Source organism: Bubalus kerabau, chromosome 13 (genome assembly GCF_029407905.1).
Source record: "Bubalus kerabau isolate K-KA32 ecotype Philippines breed swamp buffalo chromosome 13, PCC_UOA_SB_1v2, whole genome shotgun sequence".
Lineage (NCBI taxonomy): Eukaryota > Metazoa > Chordata > Mammalia > Artiodactyla > Bovidae > Bubalus > Bubalus kerabau.
The window spans coordinates 19,193,875-19,214,191 of NC_073636.1; the positions used below are offsets into that span (position 1 = coordinate 19,193,875).

Below are 20,317 nucleotides of genomic sequence, written 5' to 3' on the forward strand. Positions count from 1 at the left end.
CCATTATGACAGTTGGTTTGTGGATTTTGCTTTTTTTTCCTCCATTCATCAACAAGTGCACATCTTGCCCATCGCTCTTTGCAGTAATAATATATATGGCTGATCTGGCAGACAGTCGTGATCTCATTTGTAGTGCGTCATGGTGGAACCCATTTAGCAGATTACGTGGAGATTACTTTAGCTGAATGAAAGCATTGCTGTATCCTTTGTGAAGAAAGCCATATGTTTAAGCAATCAATTTCACTCTGATAAGACAGGCTCATCCACTATATCTTTCTGTGAAGGAGTCTTCAGTGGCTTGTTGGCATTTTTTTCATTGCACCTTTTGTCTCTATAGGGCAGTACCAATAGAGAAATTTTTCCCTATCAATTTTTTTCTCAAGCTCTCTATTTGTCTTTTTGTCCCTATTAAAAAACAAATAAAGGTCATTGTACTGTATTAATATATCGTAAGATTTACCCAACAAATTCTTCCAGAAGTGGTGGTGATTTCTCTTTGAACATATGTATGGGGTAGTCAGAAGGCAGTTCATGAGACTGATTCTTTCCTGGGAATGGGTTTACTTCCTGGACATATTATTAACAATATATTTTTTTCAGTTATTCTGTTCCTTGGAAAATGACCTAGTTGAAATTCGTTGGTGGCTTTTCAAAGATAATAAAATAAATGTAATTGATGTCCTCCAAGTTTCTAAGCATCTTGCTATTAAATGATTGTCTTCATAGGTTGATTACTGATTTCAACTCTGAAGCTGACTGTGTGAGTTTAACTGTGGCTGGAATTTCTCGATGACCTCCCTGTCCCTCTTTCAGGAAGAATTAAGCAACTGTAAATTAAGATGAACACTAGAATAGATTGGCAATTAGAGTGATGAGGATATAGCTACCTGTTTTTTTTTCTTTCTTTTTATACGGTAGAATGGTTGGTGTATTTTTTTTTTTTTTCATTTACAGTCTTTATTTCATTCTGTCAAAAAATTACAGCTGAGGGATCCGTTTTTACTCCAATTATCAAGTAATGTGCTATGCTTTTATAGTATGCCTTAAAGAAATCACATAATTTATTAACTAAAGCAGGCATGAAGGGAAATGTCCAAAAGCTAACCTATACACATTTTATCTATGGTTCATTCACTTTTTCCCTATATTAATTTGAATCTATAATTTTAAAAAGGAAAGTATAGCAATTTGATAATAAATTTACAAATAATAAAATAGTATATTCTGATGATTGGCAGCAGCCTGAAAAGTAAAAAAAAGTCTGTCGCTAAGTTGTGTCGGATTATTTGCGACCCCATGGACGCAAGTACTGGTAGCCCACTGGTATTCTCTGTCCATGGGATTTTCCAGGCAAGAATACTTGAGTGGGTAGCCATTTCCTTCTCCAGGGGATCTTCCCAACCCAGGGATTGAACCTGTGTTTCCTGACTGAGCCACCTGAGAAGCCCCAGCAGGCAGCCTAGGAAACTAAAATTTTGACAACAAATACAGTCCAAGAAAAATGCAGTTCTTAAATATGAGTTTGGATTCACAGGTTTTTTTTTTCTTTTTAATTGTGTATTTTAGATAAAAAAAGCTAAAAGTTGGTAGACTGAGTTAGAAAACAGAAACTTTATTAACAAAATAGGACAAAGACCTTTTGAAAAAAATATTTTAACAATAGCTAATTAAACTCAGTGTTAGATTGGGACTGAAAATCGCTAAACTGCTTTAAAACATGGAGAAGTCAACCACCTCAGTTTTCTCCTGGATTATTAACTCAAAGGGCAGACTCTTGTAAGACTAAGCTGTACCACCCACTCCAGTATTCTTCGACTTCCCTTATGGCTCAGCTGGTAAAGAATTTGCCTGCACTGTGGGAGACGTGGGTTCGATCCCTGGGTTGGGAAGATCCCCTAGAGAAGGGAAAAGCTTCCCACCCCAGTGTTCTGGCCTGGAGAATTGCATGGACTGTATGGGGTTGCAAAGAGTTGGACACAACTGAGCAACTTTCACTTTCACTTTGGTTCAGATAGATGATATTGCTGGTGCCATGGTAGTGTTTCTCAAATATGATACAGGATTGAATGTGTATAATCCAGAATGAGAACCAGCACCACAAAAGAAACAGGTCAATACGGTGACAGTGTAATGTTTGAAGGGTATTTATAAACTGAGAAACTAAATGGTTAAATGATTTACCTTAGGAATCCCTGTTATAAGCAAATGTCATGCATTAAGATGCGAACTTGACATTTTTCTTAAAGTTAGAATTTAATGCCTTTTATATTTCCAGATGCCTCAGTGTTGCAGAATTTTCACAATGGGATTCACATGGGCTTTAAATAACATCTACATGCTGACGACACGCAAATTAATTTGTCCAGCCCTGCACTCTTCCCTGAACCCCTTGTAGATGCTCAATAAATTTCTGTCAAATGAATGAACATTATGTTTTAGATGATGGCTCCTCCTGAGATGTGTCAGTTGTTTTGGTTTGCTCTTTTGTTAATTCATTCTATCAAGCTGGTCATTACGAAATTAAAAGACGCTTGCTCCTTGGAAGAAAAGCTATGACAAACCTAGAAGCATATTAAAAAGCAGAGACATCACTTTGCTGACAAAGATCCACACAGTCAAAGCTATGGTTTTTTCCAGTAGTCATGTATGGATGTGAGTTGAACTATAAGGAAGGTTGAGCACCGCAGAATTAATACTTTCAAACTGTGGTGCTGGAGAAGACTCTTGAGAGTCCCTTGGACAGCAAGGAGATCAAACCAGTCAGTCCTAAAGGAAATCAAGCCTGAATATTCATTGGAAGGACTGATGTTGAAGCTGAAGCTCCAATATTTTGGCCACCTGATGCAAAGAACTGACTCCTTGGAAAAGACCCTGGTGCTGGGAAAGATTGAGGGCAGGAGGAGAAGGAGACAACAGAGGCTGAGATGGTTGAATGGCTTTACCGATTCAATGGACATGCATTTGAGCAAACTCTGGGAGTTAGTGAAGGACAGGGAAGCCTGGCACGCTGCAGTCCTTGGGTTCACAGTCGGACACGACTTAGCGACTGAACAACAACCACAAAGATACTCATTATGTTTACCTCCTAAGCATTATTGATATATTGACAAAAACAAAGGAAAGAGAAAGTTTTTTTATTTTTAAAGCTTTGTATTTATTAGTTTTAAAATCATGCCACATATTTTCTGCCTTGTAAGAAGTCATTAGTTTCTGGGCTTAGGTTTCTAGGGAGGTTTTGTGTTTTTGTTTTGCTTTTTGCAATGGAAATGATCTTCTAATTTCTAAATAACATTAAAATTTAGGGATATGTTTGCTTTGTGAAAGTTAATTTCACAGGCAGTTTTCAATGCCATTTAATGATACAGATAATTTTAAAGGAATATTGGTGGTGATGCTTTAACTATTTTCTGTTTTAACCTTTTCAGAATGCTTTCCCTTACTTATTTATAACATAGTGTTACTTTAGTGACACAGGAGGTATTCCCGTGTACTCAATGCTGCATATTTGCAATCACATTTATATATATATATATAAAGATGTATGCTCCCAACCATTCTAGTAATTGAGATTTCTGTCTCTTTTTTGTTTGTTTTTAAAGATTTTTTTTTAAGTGAACCAGTTTTTTAAAAGCCTTTATTGAATTTGTTACAATATTGCTTCTGTTTTATGCTTTGGTGTTTTCACCTTGAGGCTTGTGGGGTCTTAGCTCCCTGACTAGGGATTGAAACCATGCCCCCTGCATTGGAAGTCAAAGTCCAACCACTGGACTGCCAGCAAAGTCACTTTTTTTTTCTCTCTCTCTTTTATATCAGCTTTGATCCTACCCTTTTACTCTTCTCTTTTTCAGTATGATTATCACCATAAGCCAAATTCCTACTTTGTGCTCAATTGAGAATTCTCAATATACTTTATATACTTGTGAATGTGTAGTTGAGTAACTGTCTATAAAAGAGTTGTTTTTTGAAACATCTGGTGACCAAATCACTCCAGATGAATGTTATTTCTGGGGATGGAGCACACATGCTTTCCAGGCAACATGGTCTGGTCTAGAGAAAAGTAGAAAAAAGCAACAGAGCAGGAAAAAGAATGGAAACCAAGTCTGGGGTTTCTGAGGCATTTCGGATACAGAAGGGAACAATATTAGTGTTTTCTTGGAAAGCCTAGAATTCAGTGCCCGTCTGTGGAAATGTGTGTGGACTGGTTTTGAGTCACGTGTTTGTTCCTCATGTTTGTTTTTGATCAGATACAGATTTCCAACTCAGAGATGCCACATTCAGCAATAGCATTTCATCAAGTATAGGAACAGTATTTGTTGAGACTGCCTTAAGGCTTTCAGTTTAATAAGCCCAAAGTATGGTCAGAATGTAAATTATCCTTTTTTGTTTTGAATCTTGCAAATATGACCTTGTTTGTCAGCGTTTAAAATATGACACATGTTGCCAATAAACCTGACTGTGAAAATAAAGAATAGTTGTTTGTGAAGATATCATTAAAACGATGTTTGTGGATTTTCATTCTGTAGTCCTAAGAGAAACCCACTCTGATGCAGATTTTTATCCTCCAGAAGTCAGTTCTATACATTTATGGATTGTGTGTTTAATAAGGATAAACCATAAGGATTTTGTTATTTTTCTGTTGGCTAAAGAAAAACAGCTATGGAAGCCAATTCCAAAGATGGTTTTTCTCTGGAAAGTTGCAATTAAAGTGGATTAAAGTAATCTGTCTGAAAATATTAATACTGGGCAGAAGGCATTGGGGCCTCATTTTGAGGATGCTCACACTTTGTTGAGTGCATAGGTCTTATCCCAGGAGAATGACAATGCATTTTGTATACATTGACAAGTTAGAATTTTTTGTTATCAACAGGTTTGGCAAACATCGAAAAGATGACAAGATTGAGAAAACGGGTAAAATAAAAATACAGGACTCCCTTACGTCAGAAGAGGAGAGAGTACGGATGAAGCAGGAGCAGGAAAGGTAGATTCCAGTTATTTGGGTGGACCTCATTCAAGGGAGGCACTTTTGTTCCTTTCTACTCTTTCTTTTTTTAATATAAAGAAATTTATTTATGAAATTTGTATTTTATACATTTATTTTTATTTTATCTTTCTGTGTCAGTCCAAATACTGATGGTTGGGTGAATACAATGTAAAAACAATTAAAAGAAAAAAACCTTATTTTACTTTATGGCATTGAAATGAATTTTATTGGTTTTGGTTAAGATCTTTGCATAGAAGATGGTAGGGCATATGAGCATGGATATTAAGAGAAAATAAATCAGCATTAATGATCACTGAAAATGGCAAAAATATGTAATATTCTGTCTCATTCACCTATGAGTATATAGTATATTGTAATAATTTTAAAGAAATGTTCATATGGAAATAAAACTATTTGAATTTTTACATATCATTTAAAATATTTTGATTTTTAGTAAGAATTGAGGAGGCTATTGTTACTTACTATGTTGTTTTCCTATGAAGTCAGACGTCTTTTTCCTCCTCCTCTTTTGCTATCATATTTTGTGTGACTTTTTTTACTTAAATGTTTCTCCATCTCTTCCTGAAAGCTTGTTATCTACTGTTGAATCATTTCATGGTGGGGACCCACAGACCAATGAAATGGATGAAAGGTTACTCTGATCAAGGTTATAAAGCTAAATATCATCCATAGCTAGGGTTGTAACCCAGCATCTCTAAAGCTAAGTCAGCTATTCTTACTATAATTCTAGAGTTGTGGCACCTTTGATCTCATTCTTAACTAGGACAGAAAGAAAAGACAGGCTTTTCTGTCAGAAGTGACTCGTGTTTGGATATTCTTCATTCATCTTTCTTATACCCCTGAGGGTTATGTGTTTGTGTTTTTCTGGAATGGTGTGATTCTCTATTTGTAGCTTCGCAGTTTATAAAATATGTAAGTGGGGAAAAATATGCACTTTTAATCTATTTTACAAAATTGAGTCTATTCTTCCAGTTCTTCTCCAATTAAGAAAAAAGTCATTCCACCTTTCTTGCTTTTCTGACTCTCTCTAATCCTCACCAATTTAGACATCCCCAAACTTAATAAACTCACTATTTTTAGAACAGGACACGTAGTGTTCTCAGTGTTTGAGTATGGCATTTAAGTGTTCAATAGTATAAACATCTACCTTAAAAGACTTTCTTATCCCTTAAGGAAGAGTATGTACGAGGTAAATGTATGAATTCAGATTTATCCACAGGCAAATATGTGATTTAGTTAGAGAATAATTTAATGGGTAGGAAGAAACATTATACTTCTCCCTATCTTGATGCCAGCTTAGGGGAAGAGTGTCATTAATCTGCACCATTTTTCATATTCCCTTTTTTGCAGTTTAAGATGAACTGCTCTGTTTCAATGCAGAATTCTATCAACGTTTTCCAAAATCCTCTATAATGCATAGTCAAATTTTTACAGCCAAACAATGTTTTACATAATGGCTTCACTTGTATTATTAATTTGCCTAAGGCACAGTTCACCTCTCCACTTTGCTTTTAATCTGCATCTCTACCTCTAATGATGCAATACTTCTGGGAACTAGGTTGGTCCTAATGAATTTACAACGTACAAGAGGCCTAGAATAAAGAATCTTTTAGGGTCAGGAAACAAGTGAATGGTCCATTAAAAAAAATCAATTAGCCTCATAATGTAAGAAAACTGTTTGCGTGTTTCAATAACAGTTTTTACAAGTATGTTTTATTTAAACTCATGGATCCTGTAACTGAGCAGGGAAATACATGAGACTCATTGAATTGCATAAGCAATACTTGTTTAGTGTGTGTTATTTTGATAAAGCAATTCTGCTTTTGTAAAACCTCTTTCCTATTCTGTCTATTGGCATTGGCATTGGCATTGCTCCTTTTGAGAATGAAAACTGCAGCTTCTTTGGGAAGAAGCTGACTGGAGGTAATAGAGAAAACTAAATAAGCCACTGCCTGTATTCTCATGACAGCTTTTCCTTCACTGCTGATGGGCAGTGAAACATCTCCTGTAATATTATTTAGTACTGTAGCTATTTGAGTTCCAAAAATAATTTCAACTGATTCTATCTAAAAATAGAAAACCTGATATTCCTTAGTTATTAGTTATGTCAGGTCCACATACCAAAATATTTTTTTTTGTCTGTACAAATACACGAAGCCTGAATATGACTCGATAGAATATTGAAAAATCGAAAGGACAATAAATATAGTTGAAAATGATTTTTTCTACCATGTTAATATCTATTTAGATAGTGAAGGTAAGTTAGATTCTTCAGAGCAGGGGTCTGAGATGGAATTTGCCTTCATTCTTGCTCCCTTCCCTGCCTTTTCTTCCACTCGCTGCCATCACTGGGAGCTGGGGTCTCGGATACAAGCTGTCTACTGGGAGAAAAGAGGAGAAGGATCCTGCTGTGGGTCTGTCTTTGGGCTTCACCAGCTCTCCCCTGTCAGAACCAAAGCCTCTGTGCCTGAGGTCTCCTCTTCAGAAGTAAAACAGTAAGGGTGAAGTTTGCTGATCCTGAGATGTGATATTTTGATTTCTAGCTTTGAGCGCTGAGCCTGGTACCCTACCTGTTCAGTGATGCTGTTGACAACATTTGGTAGCCCCTATTAGCTCATTTGGGCTTCCCTGGTAGCTCAGCTGGTAAAGAATCTGCCTGCAATGCAGGAGACCCCAGTTCAATTCCTGGGTTGGGAAGATCCCTTGGAGGAGGGCATGGCAACTCATTGCAGTATTCTAGTCTGGAGAATCCACATGGACAGAGGTGCCTGGCAGGCTACAGTCCATGGGGTTGCAAAGGGTCAGACATGACTGAGTGACTAAGTACAGTTAGGGACTTCTTCTGGCCTGGAGAATCCCATGGACAGAGGAGCCTGGTGGGCTACAGTCCATGTGGTCACAAAGAGTCAGACATGACTGAGCAACTGAGCATGCACGCACGCACATTAGCTCATTCCACCTCACAAAAGGATGGGGCTCTGATTCCCAAATAACAGAGGTTCAATTACATGATCTCTGTAACTTTGGGCCCACTCAGCTTCAAGTATAAAGCACATCAGTGGATTTTTCTGTTAACTCAGTGTCAGAAGTAATCTTTGGCTTTCTACTGTATTCTTGCTCTGTTGATAGCTTCATTTATATTTTAATGGTATATAAATATTGCGGTTTGGGGTTCCCCAAACAGCATTCATCAGCAGAAAAAGGGCTCCACATGCAAATATATTTGAGAAACACTTGGTTAAAAGCAGCTTATGCATATTTCTTTACTCCATTATTTATTTCTCAACAGCCTAATTCTGTTCATGTACATTGTGAGTCACCAAAATGTGTGTGGGCATGTTCGTGCTAAGTTGCTTTAGTCGTGTCCGAGTCTGTTTGGCCCTATGGACTGTAGCACGCCAGGCTTCTCTGTCCATGGGATTCTCCAGGCAATACTGGAGTGGGTGGCCATGCCCTCGTTCAGGGAATCTTCCTGACCCAGGAGCTGAATCCAATCCACATCTCATACATCTTGTGCATCAGCAGGCAGGTTCTTTACCACTAGCACCACCTGGAAAGCCCACAGCCTAGACAATCATCACTTCCTAACTTATTTACTCATAGATATATATCCTTCTTCACTATTTTTTCCCACAAAATCCTAGTATCTCTCAGAATTAAGAGTCGTTTGGGAAATACTGATGACAAGTAAAGACCATTGGCTCTTAGTTTAGCCATGGCCAGCTCATTCACCTAACTGGCAGAATTGAGTTTTTTTTTTTTTTTATATGATGACCACAATAAGTTTAGTGAACATTCATCATCTCATATAGATACAACATTCAAGAAATAAAAATTTCTGGCCTTTTTGCCTCCAGTTTCCAATCACTGGCATTTCTCTTTTCAGTTTTACCAACTGTTTCCAATATCTGCTTTGAGTAAGTTCTTGAAATTTTGATAGGAACTTTTTTGTGGTCTTTCTTAGTTATAAGATCCTTTTCAGAGATGGCATGTGTTTATTTGTTAGTTTTTGCAGGATTATCATTTAAAAAATATGTATCAGAATATAGTAGTAAGGTTTCTGTAAAGTGCATGAATAAGAATTAGTGAAATTACAGAAGGAATAAACTATATAGCAACAATAGGTGCATTCCCTGTGCATCTAAAAGAATAAACAATTTTCACTTCTTTTTGGCTTGAACCTTAGGATTCAGATTCTCTGAATTCTGACATTAGAACCCAGATATTCTGGATAATTTTTGCATGCAGGTCACATATGTCATTCAAATACAAGTCAACTTTTAAAGCTTATCCTTTTAATGCAAAAATATATTTTTCTATAATTTAGCAGGGTTCTTCATATTTTCTCTGGCCCCTTAAATCCTTCAGAAAAGTCAGTTCTAATCAATGAGATTAGTTCATCAGACATATTTTAAGAACTTATTGTTCAGGTGAACAAATTTTTAAAGAATCTATGAACTTCATGGAAGTCCAAAATAGACCAATACTTGGGCAAATTGAAGCAGATTTTATTGACAGTCTGTAACTAGAGTAGGAAAGTCAGTTTTATTTTTGATTAGAGCTTTCTTAGATTTGGCATTATAGCATCTCTTTGAGTTGGAAATAATTGTAGGTGATTTGACATTTATGAAAGCCAGAACATAATGTGAGTGAATGAGTAAGTATCTGTGAGAGAGAATAGTGAGTGTGTGTGTGTGTGTGTGTGTGTTTTGGTTAGTCAAATATCATTCTAGTGGTTTATTAGCATAAAAGAGAAATTTTTCTTGTTCACAATATATTAAATAAATAAAATGATGGTATAAAATTTTTATTCTTATTATAATTCTTCCTCTGTCAAGAATTTCTTACCTTTGTTAAGATGGAGAAAAGATTTAAACCTCATAACATTAAAAAATCAACAGAAGACATTATAATCAGTTGTGAAAGTTGATGACCACAGAGCTTTGGGAAGGGGAGAGGTTGGTAGGGCTGGAGTTAATAAGGAACACTGTACAGAGATGATAATTGGGGTCCAGATCTAGTTCTCAAGAACTCAGCATTTAGCAAAGTGAGTAGTTCTATACCCATGCTTAGACAAAGGACTGCTGATGGGTGTATATTCTTGTAACTGCGTAAATTCTGGAAAAATTGTGGTTGTGTTAGTGGATAGTATTGTCTCTGTGAATGCTTTTCTTTGATCTTTTTTTCAACTTTTAATTATTTTATATTATAAATCTGCTGTTTCTTCATTGTAGCTTTGAGGGATGAAGTTTGACTCCCCCATCCCTAACCTACTATAACCACTGTGGTTTTCAACAGCTGCCTTCTTCCCTTGAATTGGAAATGTATCTTTAAAACAATTGTTCCTATTCAAGAATTTTTTCTAAGAATCCATTCAGAACATGGAAGGCTTTTCCAGTCAGCTTTTGCCCCAATACTATAAGCATATTAAAATCCTACTAAAAATGATAACTCTTCATATTCAGTGGGATATTTTCCTTCTTTTGGGAATTCAGCATAGATACTCCATTGGCAGCTTACATCTAGGTAGGTGGCAGTTGTTTGATTTGCCCAGCAGGGTAAGGTGAAGATTGAAAATTTTTGATGTCTGCCATTTGCTCAACTGTTTTGAGGGGCAAGTCAGCATTCAGTCAGTTGACCACAAACCTCTCTTTGGTCAAACTGTTTTTTCCAGTTGCCTTGTTGCTTACATTTCATTCTGCCATGAAAGTAGGATTTTCTTTGATGAATTTCTCTAATACCGATTTTTAGACAGGAAATATTGTTGGGAAAAGATCCAGGAACTTTGTTCCCAGAATCAGGCTTCCATATGGTAGTACAATAAGTTGGGGACAAAATGTTCCCCAAAAGAGTTGATTTCAAGCTCTTGAACATTGTTTTGAAGATAGTTTACACTTACCTAATATATAGCAATCTGAAATTTATTTTAATTTGTATGTTAAAGTAACATGAGTATATCCTATCTTTTGTAGATGTTAAAAGCATTGTTTTTTTTTTTTTTAATTAAAAACATTAGAGGTCAATTTCTGCTTCTTGGAGTTTCTAAAAACTTATTATTCAGAACATTCCATGTATTGAGCATTCATAATGTTGGAGGTAGAAGTATTTTGAATACAGTAGAGTAATTTAAGGAACCATTGATTTTTCTATCTTGAGAAGTTGGTTTCTTAATAGTAGTGCTTATTAAGCCTTGTGTCTTTTCTGGATATGTAAGGACTATACTTCATAGTCATAAAAAAGTTATTTTCATTTTACTCTACTGCAATTAGTGTTAAAAGCCATTTATTGTAAAAGCGAAAGTTCTAATGAATAGAAACGTTACAAGAACAGAAGTCTTGTGTGTTTTGTCTTCATCATGCATCATCCATTTTAATTAGAGAAAAGGGTGGTGAACACTGTGACAAGAGTCTGGAATGAAAATCATTAATTGATGTCAAGCTGAAGAGAGACTGTTAGCATGAATTTAGTGACAGCAGGAAAGAAATTAACCTTATTACTTTATTTAGTATATTACATTATTTTGTGTATTATTTTCTATGCAGGTTCAAGGCAATTTCATTATCATAATGGAAAATACTTTTTTTTTTCTAACAGAAAAGAAAGGTGTGAATATTTATGTTTGAATATGCCAAATTGAAATGATAAATTCTTTATTAAAATTTTTAAAGGTTTTAATAAAAAGTTTTAGTAGTTGTTTTCACATTTTTTTCTTAACGTTCCAAGAATTGGGAAATAGTGCCTGAATGTGTTGCCCATCCATGTCAGAACAGCTGTCTGCCATCATTTAAACCTCAGAATGGTTCTCTTGTTTATGGCTCAGAACGACTTTCTGGGCTGCTTAAATCAATAGACATTTATTTCTTTGGCTAAGTTTTGTGCTAATCAGTTACTTTTGTCATTGCTGAGATTTGGCCCGAGATAAATTAGATGGATACTGCTAAACAACAACCTGACTGTTCAGAAAAACGGATGAGTCTTACATCTTAGAGATAATTTGTGACCCCAGGGTCACCGTGAAACAGCAGAGGGGGTGTCCTTTTATGGCATTGACCATCTGGAGCTGTTAAGGGCTACACTGCGAGACACCCTCTTTTTGAAAAGTTTCCTTAAACTATATGATTTTCCTTAAACAAAAGCATTTTCTCTCCTGAACCAAAAAAAATTTTTCTGAAATGAGAAAAATATGACAATGAATAATCAACATGAAAATATATGACATGAATATATAACTTTTGGTTGTGTTGCGGTCTCTTTTCTCGCTTTATAATAAATAAGACATTCAAATGTAAAAGTATAAAATAAAATCATTATGTAACTTTTATTGGCTGAATTGTCACTAAAGTGCACCAAAACCACAGGGCGTTCCTCGTTCTAAAGCTCTACTTTTAGTGCCACTGAGGCAGCAAGCTTTGTTAGCATCTATTTCTAGGATGAACATTAGAATACACGTTGGTTCAGGGTAATAACCAGATTTGTCAGTTCTTTGACAAAGTGGGAGTCCTATCCCACTGTTGGTGGCCACAGGTAAACTGTGGTTTTACATTTTACATCTAAATTTGTGATCCATTTTTAGTTAATTTTTGTATCAGGGATGAAGTTTAAATTCAAAGTGGGTTTTGCTCTGTTTGGTTTTGTTTTCGTTTTTGCCTATGGATGTCTAATTGCTCCAGCACTATTTGTTGAAAAGACTTATTTCACTGAATTGCTTTCGTATAATTATGAGAAATCAATTGGCCATACTTGTAAGCTCTTTCTGAGTTTTTTTATCCTGTTCAACTGATCTAAGTGTCTCTCCCTCCATAGAAACCACACCATCAAGTGTGATTCCTCCCACTTTTTTTGTTCTTATCCCAATTGTTTAGCTATTCTATCCTTTGCCTTTTCATATAAATTTAAAAATAATCTTGTTTGTATCTACTAGAGTCTTGCTGGAGTTTTATAGGAATTACATTAAGCTGTTTATCAACTTGGGGAGAACTGACTTTACTATGTTGAGTCTTTCATTCTTGAAAATTATATGTCTCTCCAGTTTTTAGATCTTCCTTGATTTCTTTCATCATCATTGTATAATTTTCAGCATATAAGTCCTGTATATGTTGTGTTAGGTTTACACCTATGTATTTTATTCATATCTATAAACAAACCTTTCTAGTCAGTGTATTTCATTCTTTTAGTGGTTGTAAATGACATTGTAGTTTAATTTTGGCATCTGTGTTCACTGCCAACATATAGAAATACAATGGATTTTTGCTTATTAATATTGTATTGCTATTCTGTTACCTTACTGAACTTTCCTTTTAGTTATAGGAGATTTTTTGTAGATTCCTTGGGATTTTCTACCAAGACCACTATGCTGTCTACAAATAAGAATGGTTTTATTTCTTCCTTTCCAATCTGTATGCCAGTTATTTCCTTTCTTAAGCTGACTTCATTGTATAGAATTTCACTATGTTGAATTATGGTGGTGGGAGCAGATATCCTTACCTTTTTCCTGATCTTAAGGGAAAGCATTCAGTCTTCCTCCATTATGTTATCAATGGGTTTTTTATAGATGCTTTTTATCAAGTTTAGGAAGTTAGTTTTGCTCTATTTAGTTTTTCTGAGGAATTCTCTCATGATAACTATTGAATGCATTTTGTCAGATGCATTTTCTGCATCAGTTGATATAATCTTGTAACTTTTCTTCTTTATCTATTAATATGATGTATTACATTGTTTGATTTTTAAAATATTGAACCAGCCTTGCATTCAGGTGATAAACATCACTTTGTCATGGTGTGTAATTCTTTTTATATATTACCAAATTCTATTTGCTAATATTTTGGTAAGGAATTTTGTTTCTATATTCATGCGAAATACTGGCCTGTAGTTTTCTCTTTTATTAATGCCCTATGTTCATCTGATTTTGTATCTTTTCTGTATTCTTTTAAATACATTTATGTATCATTTATTCTAGCAGTGGTCTACTTTGAATATAAAAAAGTCAATAACTTTGCAGTAAAATGTTAAACAAAGCCCAAAGTATTGCTTTTATAAATAAGACTTCACTTTTAAGTAAACTTTTAAATTTATAAGTATGTAATAGAAATATTTTTTCCCATTAAAAGTTGTCAAAGTTCTATCAAGGGTTGTTGAATTATCCTCAGCTAACTAAGACCAGCTTAGCACAATATCAATAGATTGATTTCAGAATTTGGTTGAATACATGCCTTCTTGTCCTTAAACTCAGGATTTTGTGAGCTCTGTATACATCACAAAAAATAAAAGTCAATATCATTAAACTGAGATCTTTTGCCACTAATAAAGAATAATAGTGTGGATTCATACTTAAGTTTCAAAGTATGTTGAATGTGTATGGTATCACTATAATGAGAAGTTCGTACACGTATATACATACATAAATGTAGGCAACTACAGTACATGTGTGTATAACTTTTTAACAAGTGACTTTTTGCCTCAAAAAATTTCATGAATAAAATGCAAGTGGATGCCTAAAACTATTCCTTGTGGATTTTTAGAGTTAGTTAATACGTGATAATTTAAAACAAGATGTAAATTATGAGTATGTCTTATTGACATGAACAAAGCTATCTGAAATGATAATTTTTGAGAATCCATGACATTACCTTGATAATCTAAAATGAATATAACATTGTTTATCCTATCCAGCTTCTTAGAATTGCATGAAAGAATATGTATTTTGCAATGTATTTTGATGAATGTTCTATATCCAGTTCTTAGGAAAGGCATAGTTTTTCTTGCTCCAACTTATTTTAATTTTACAGGATTCAAGCCAAAACTCGAGAATTTAGGGAGCGACAGGCTCGGGAACGTGACTATGCTGAAATCCAAGATTTTCATCGGACATTTGGCTGTGATGATGAGCTGATGTACGGGGGAATTTCTTCCTATGAAGGTTCCATGGCTCTCAGCACCAGACCTCAGAGCCCAAGAGAAGGGCATATGATGGATGCTTTGTATGCCCAAGTGAAGAAGCCGCGGAATTCCAAACCTTTACCTGCAGACAGGTAGGCTCCAGGAGCAATCAGAGTATTGCTTCCAAATCAGCTATTATATAGTTTGTGACAAGGGAGTAGATTGTTCATCAATTCTCAAGCAAGAACTGCCTTTTATTAACAGCCTTTAAAAAGCTGTTGTGTCTAAGAGCATCGAGTTTACACAAATCAAAGCCTAATGGAAGGAACAGTAGAGATTTTGATAGCTTGTCTCATGATCCCAGCGTATTTCATCTTGTTCTTAAAATGGGTTCTGATGGGAGAACTAACCTGTAGTTTAAAACTCAGATAAGAAAAAGTTGAAAGTGGTTCTTCAATTTAAGACTTTTTTTTTTTATTGTGAGGTGAGCCTCTAGTTATGATAGATGAGCAATGACATGATTTGTTTTAATTATGGTTTATTTGGACCTATTTTTTTTTTTTTGGTGACATGATTTTCATGTCATGAAAGAATTACTGAATGAGATGTATAGTATAGCCAGTCTTCAAACTGCTCGTTAACAAGCCACAGGTCTGATTGTGTACATTAGTGTAGCACAAAGGAGTGTGATGCTGACCCTGTGTTAATGGATATATATTTATTTCAAATTTTATCTGAAACAATTTAGGAACATCTTTTTCCATCCCTCCATTTATATATTCATGCACCATATAAAATTTAGCTCATGAAGAAAATAGTACGCATTTCTTTTTATTTGAAACACACACATGCTATTGTCATAAACAATACACTCATTCCATCCCATCTTATAAAGGTGTCATAGTCATTGCTCTGTAGTGGAGCTGTGCTTTGAATATTAAAAGCAGTAGGTTTCCATCAAACTAGTGGTTCTTTAGCATGCATCAGATACCTGGAGGGCTTCTTAAAACACAGATGGTTTAACCCTTTTCCAAAATCAAAATTCTGGAGAAATCACAGAAATTAAAATTTTGTGTTTTGTAATTATTTTTTTCAGAGATAAGCTGTCCATTGAACAATGATATTGCTAATCCAAAAAGTTGGGAATTATGGTACCTGTGAAGTATTTCTTCATCAACCTATAACTGAATATGAATTTGGCTTGGAAATAATGGCTTCACCTCCATTGCCTTTTTCTGTCAGAATGAAAGCTGTAAAAAAGTGTTTCTCAGACTAGAGTAGCATAGAGACTCTTCAAAGAACCATCTCTTGATACTGCCGTATAGAATTAAATTGTTTTGATTATAATGTTATTTAAATATGTATAAAAATAAAATAGGGCTGAACTCCTTCTGTTTATAGCCATTATATAACTATAAAACCAAACATCTTTACAAATTAAATACAAACAAAACAGCAAAACCATTACATGCAAATGAACAACATTACTTTAATGTGGCCAATAATGTTTTTTTTCCTCCAAATCTGAAGTCTCGCACAAATCACAAGCATGAACGTGGTGGTGGATGCTCCGTGGCAGGTTCGTTGCAGTTTGGCTGACTCAGTTCAGCCGTTGCTCTTCTCAGTTAGATTCTGCGACTCTTTTGCATGTCTGTAGCCAGCGATCTTTGACCTGTGCACCCTATCGATGTATCCTAAGGCATGAAGTTCAACGTGCTTCTCTATCATTAACTCAAGACATCAGTGAAAGTAGCATTTCTTGATACCTCTGTATGTATAAGCTTAAATTCAGACAGGGAAATAACATACAAGATGACCTAGAATATGGTTCCAGTAACTTTCTGAAAAGTTAAATAATGGAAACCTAAAACTTGAAACTCCTCAGAGAGAGTTTATACCCAGTAAGGAATCTCCCATCAACTAACTAAATTTCACCCAAGTTTGCTGTTGGTGTCAGATGAACTTTATTATTCAAATTTTTGGATGTCATGGGAGCATCTCCAGTCCACTGACAGTGTGCAGTGTAGCCTGAATCTGTTCTGGGATTTTTATTGTTCAGTAAGAAAGCCATATTCTGAATTTCACTGTTTATCATTTTGATTGATCTGATGGAAATGTGGATCTGGTAGCCCCACATGGAAATAACCAGGGATCATTTATTAAGTGCTGTGAATTTGATGTTAGAATGGGACACTTTCTCCATTTCCGCATATTATATATAAAATATTTTTTTTCTAGAATAGCTTCGTACTCTGGCAATATATCCATGCCTGTTTAATTGACTTGACATGTGTACTGTTATCTGACTGTACCCTTGGTCATAGTGTCATTGTTATTACTTTTTATTAATGCTCTTGATAACATTCTGTGTTTTCGTATTGGGTGGATGCCAGAGAAGCCAGACATATATTCTTCTATTTTCTGTGAATAACAAAGCTCAAACTTACAAAAGTTTTGGCATATTTAACTTTTATCCTGCTTGTAACCAGATTCTATTGTCAATGATTCCTAATCCTATGTCTCCTTGGTGGAGTGTATATCCTATTTGATTGCTGTGTCTTCAGAGTGTGATGCAGCTGATCAAAATCAAATCAGAACTCTAATATCAGTTTGTTTAGTAAGGGCTGTTTACAGTGAAGCTGTGAAATAATATATAATTTCCATATTGGGTATGACTTTATCTGGGCATTCATAAATGCCCATTGTTTACCTATGACCGAATCATCATTTTATTCAAAATGTCAGCCTGCAGGTATGTTATCATAAACTTTATTCAATGTTTCTTGACACGCAGCAAAAACTTTCTTTTTGTAAGTTATACAATTTCAATCCAAAAGTTTTGTGTGCTTTGAATTCTTAAAAAAAAAAATATTGATGGAATGACAGTCAGTATGTTTTTTATTATTTGAGGGCACCAACAATTCGTATTTTTATAGTAAGATCCCAGAATCTGTAGTTAAAAACTCCACAGAAGGATAGTTCTAACGGACATTTGCTGACTGTCATCATGCAATCATTTGCCACCAAGAGAGCACGGTCCTGAAATATAATTGAAATAAAATAGTTACTGTGCTGCTATAAATCTAAATAGCAGGAAAATAGTAGGCTAGACTCCCCCAGCTTGCTGAGGACACCTTAATGGAAACATAAATACCATAATCACAAGCTTTTTGCATGCATTTTATGACTAAAGTGAAAATGCCGATTTTAAAAGAAAAGACCTCTGTGAACTTGTTTTCTCCCCCATTAAAAACCGGAATCTAGTTGTGTCAAAAGGAAGTCTGCCAAACACAGAGAAAACTAATTTTCTTAGCTATGGGTCATTATTAAACATGCGCTCTTTTTAAAAGGTTGGGTCATATAACAAAGTTGTATTTGCTATTCAAAAAGTCAAAGACTGTTTTATTTACTTACATTTACATAGTATTTTTTTTTTATCTCTGCTTTTCTTGAGATGTGAGAAAGATATTTCAAATGGAGTCCATCTCATTGTAACGTGTGTTTTGCAAGTTGATGCCCTTGCTGATGAATGAGCTCTACACTGACCCCATCTCAGTGTCCCTCCTACCCATCTCTGACCTTGGCCAGCTCCATCCACCTCCTCCATCTGCCTGGACCACCTCTCTCTCCCTACTTACTGAGGATCCATTTTCCTTCTTCTTGGCCAGCCCTGTGAACACTATTCCAGATCCCAGTCCTACCCCTGCAAGGAGCCTGCTCCTCGGTCCCCCTTTTTGTCCCTTCTTAGCCTGTGTGTCTCAGCTGCCACTTCCTCATAGCTGGTGAGCTTGCTGATGTCTTGATCATGTTGCTTAAACAAAAAAAAAAAAGTCTTTTTTACCCTCTGGCTATTCTCTGCCCTATTTTCCCTCTTCACTTCTAATCCAAACTTCTTGAAAGATTAATCTAGGATTGATAGAGACTTCTGTTTCTTCTTTCCTGCATCTTGTTCTCTCCATGTGGTAGGGGGAATAATGGCCCCTGCAAAGATGCCCCACTCTAGTCCCTGCTGCTGCTGCTGCTAAATCCCTTCAGTCGTGTCTGACTCTGTGGTCCCTGGAACCTGTAAATAGGCTCCTTCATGCAGCCAAAAGGACGCTGCAGATCTGATTACATTATCTTAAAGTGGGGATGTTTCCCTGGATTCTCCAGCTGGGCTCAGTGGATCATAAGTGAAGAAGGTGAGAGAATCAAGGTCAGAGAGAGACTTGAAGATGCAGACTGCTGCCATAAAGGCAGGAAGGGGCCATGAGCCCAGGAGGTCAGTGGATTCTAGAAGCTGCTAAAAGCCAGGAAGCAGGTTCTCCTTGAAAGCCTCCACAGGAACCATCTCTGTTAACCCATTGGCTTAAAGTCCAGCAAAACCCATTTCAGACTTCTGACCTCCAGCACTCAAATGTGATAAACTGGAGTTATCTTAAGGCAGTAGGTTTGTGGGCATTGGGTTACAGCAGCCATGGTGTGTTAGTTTCCCAATCCTGGACTCCTGGTTCAGTGAATGCTTCTGTTTTTTCCCTCTGGGTCACTCTGGCCTCCCTGAAGCTCTGTTCTTTTAGTTTTTATGTCCGGTACTGCTATCTCTTGCTTCCAGTACTGCTATCTCTTGCTTCCTTTCTGACTCTTTCTTCACTGTCTCTTTAGAGATTCTCTTCTATTTGTCTCCTAATTTGGGATTGCCTGAGGAAATAGCTCTGACCACTGATAATTCCTATGTGTTCTTTGGGTTATAGCTTTAACTGCTCTGAAGCACTGGTGATGCTTATTCTGCACTAACTCAGTCCTCCATAAACCCTAGATTCTTGGCGCTAACTACCAGCATGTGCTTTCTGTGTCTCCCAGGGACCTAAACCCCATCCAAAACCAAGTTCATGGTTTCTCAGTCCAGACCTCCTCTACTATCATCAGCCTAATCTCAGAGAATGCTGTCACGACCCTCACATCGACTCTAGACAGTGTTTTCTTCTGCAACCTCCCGCACCAGACATCAGTCAGTGACAAAGGCCTAACGATTTTACATTCCGAATAATTCCAAACTCCTTCTCTCCTGTTCTTACTCACGGATGCTGGCAGTCATCTCCTAGCTCTCCTCCCAGCCTCCAGTCTTGTTCTCTTCAAATTCCCACAATACCTGGAGTTTTCTATCTGAAATTAAAATCTGACATTTCATTCTCTTGCTTAAATTTGTTCTCCAGCTGCTCATTGTCTCCAAGATGCAGTCCAAGCCCTCAGCATGATGTCTATGGGCCCCAGAATCTCTCGTTTTAGCCTCATCCTTAATTATGTCATATTGGCTCACATCATACTTTTCCTAATAGAGGATCAGCCTCAAAGTATAAATCCAACTTCTACTAATTCATGGATGAATTAAGTGGCTCTTTGGTGTTATATGTTCTGCAAATGTTACATTTTGGTGAGTAAAAACAAGCCATCACCATTCAT

General features: G+C 36.0%; 1 protein-coding gene across 38 annotated transcripts in view; it reads left to right on the top strand.

The window, feature by feature from the left end:
* PARD3 (par-3 family cell polarity regulator) overlaps positions 1-20,317 on the top strand; it is a 579,492-nt gene that overhangs the window by 421,901 nt on the left and 137,274 nt on the right. For 33 of the 38 annotated variants that reach the window (XM_055543694.1, XM_055543697.1, XM_055543695.1 and 30 more), the window contains 2 exons: positions 4,868-4,978; positions 14,788-15,030. In XM_055543694.1, the coding sequence (XP_055399669.1) occupies positions 4,868-4,978; positions 14,788-15,030 (354 nt within the window). The remainder of the gene's footprint in view (positions 1-4,867; positions 4,979-14,787; positions 15,031-20,317) is intronic. The other 5 variants (XM_055543705.1, XM_055543714.1, XM_055543736.1 and 2 more) reach the window with 1 other exon arrangement.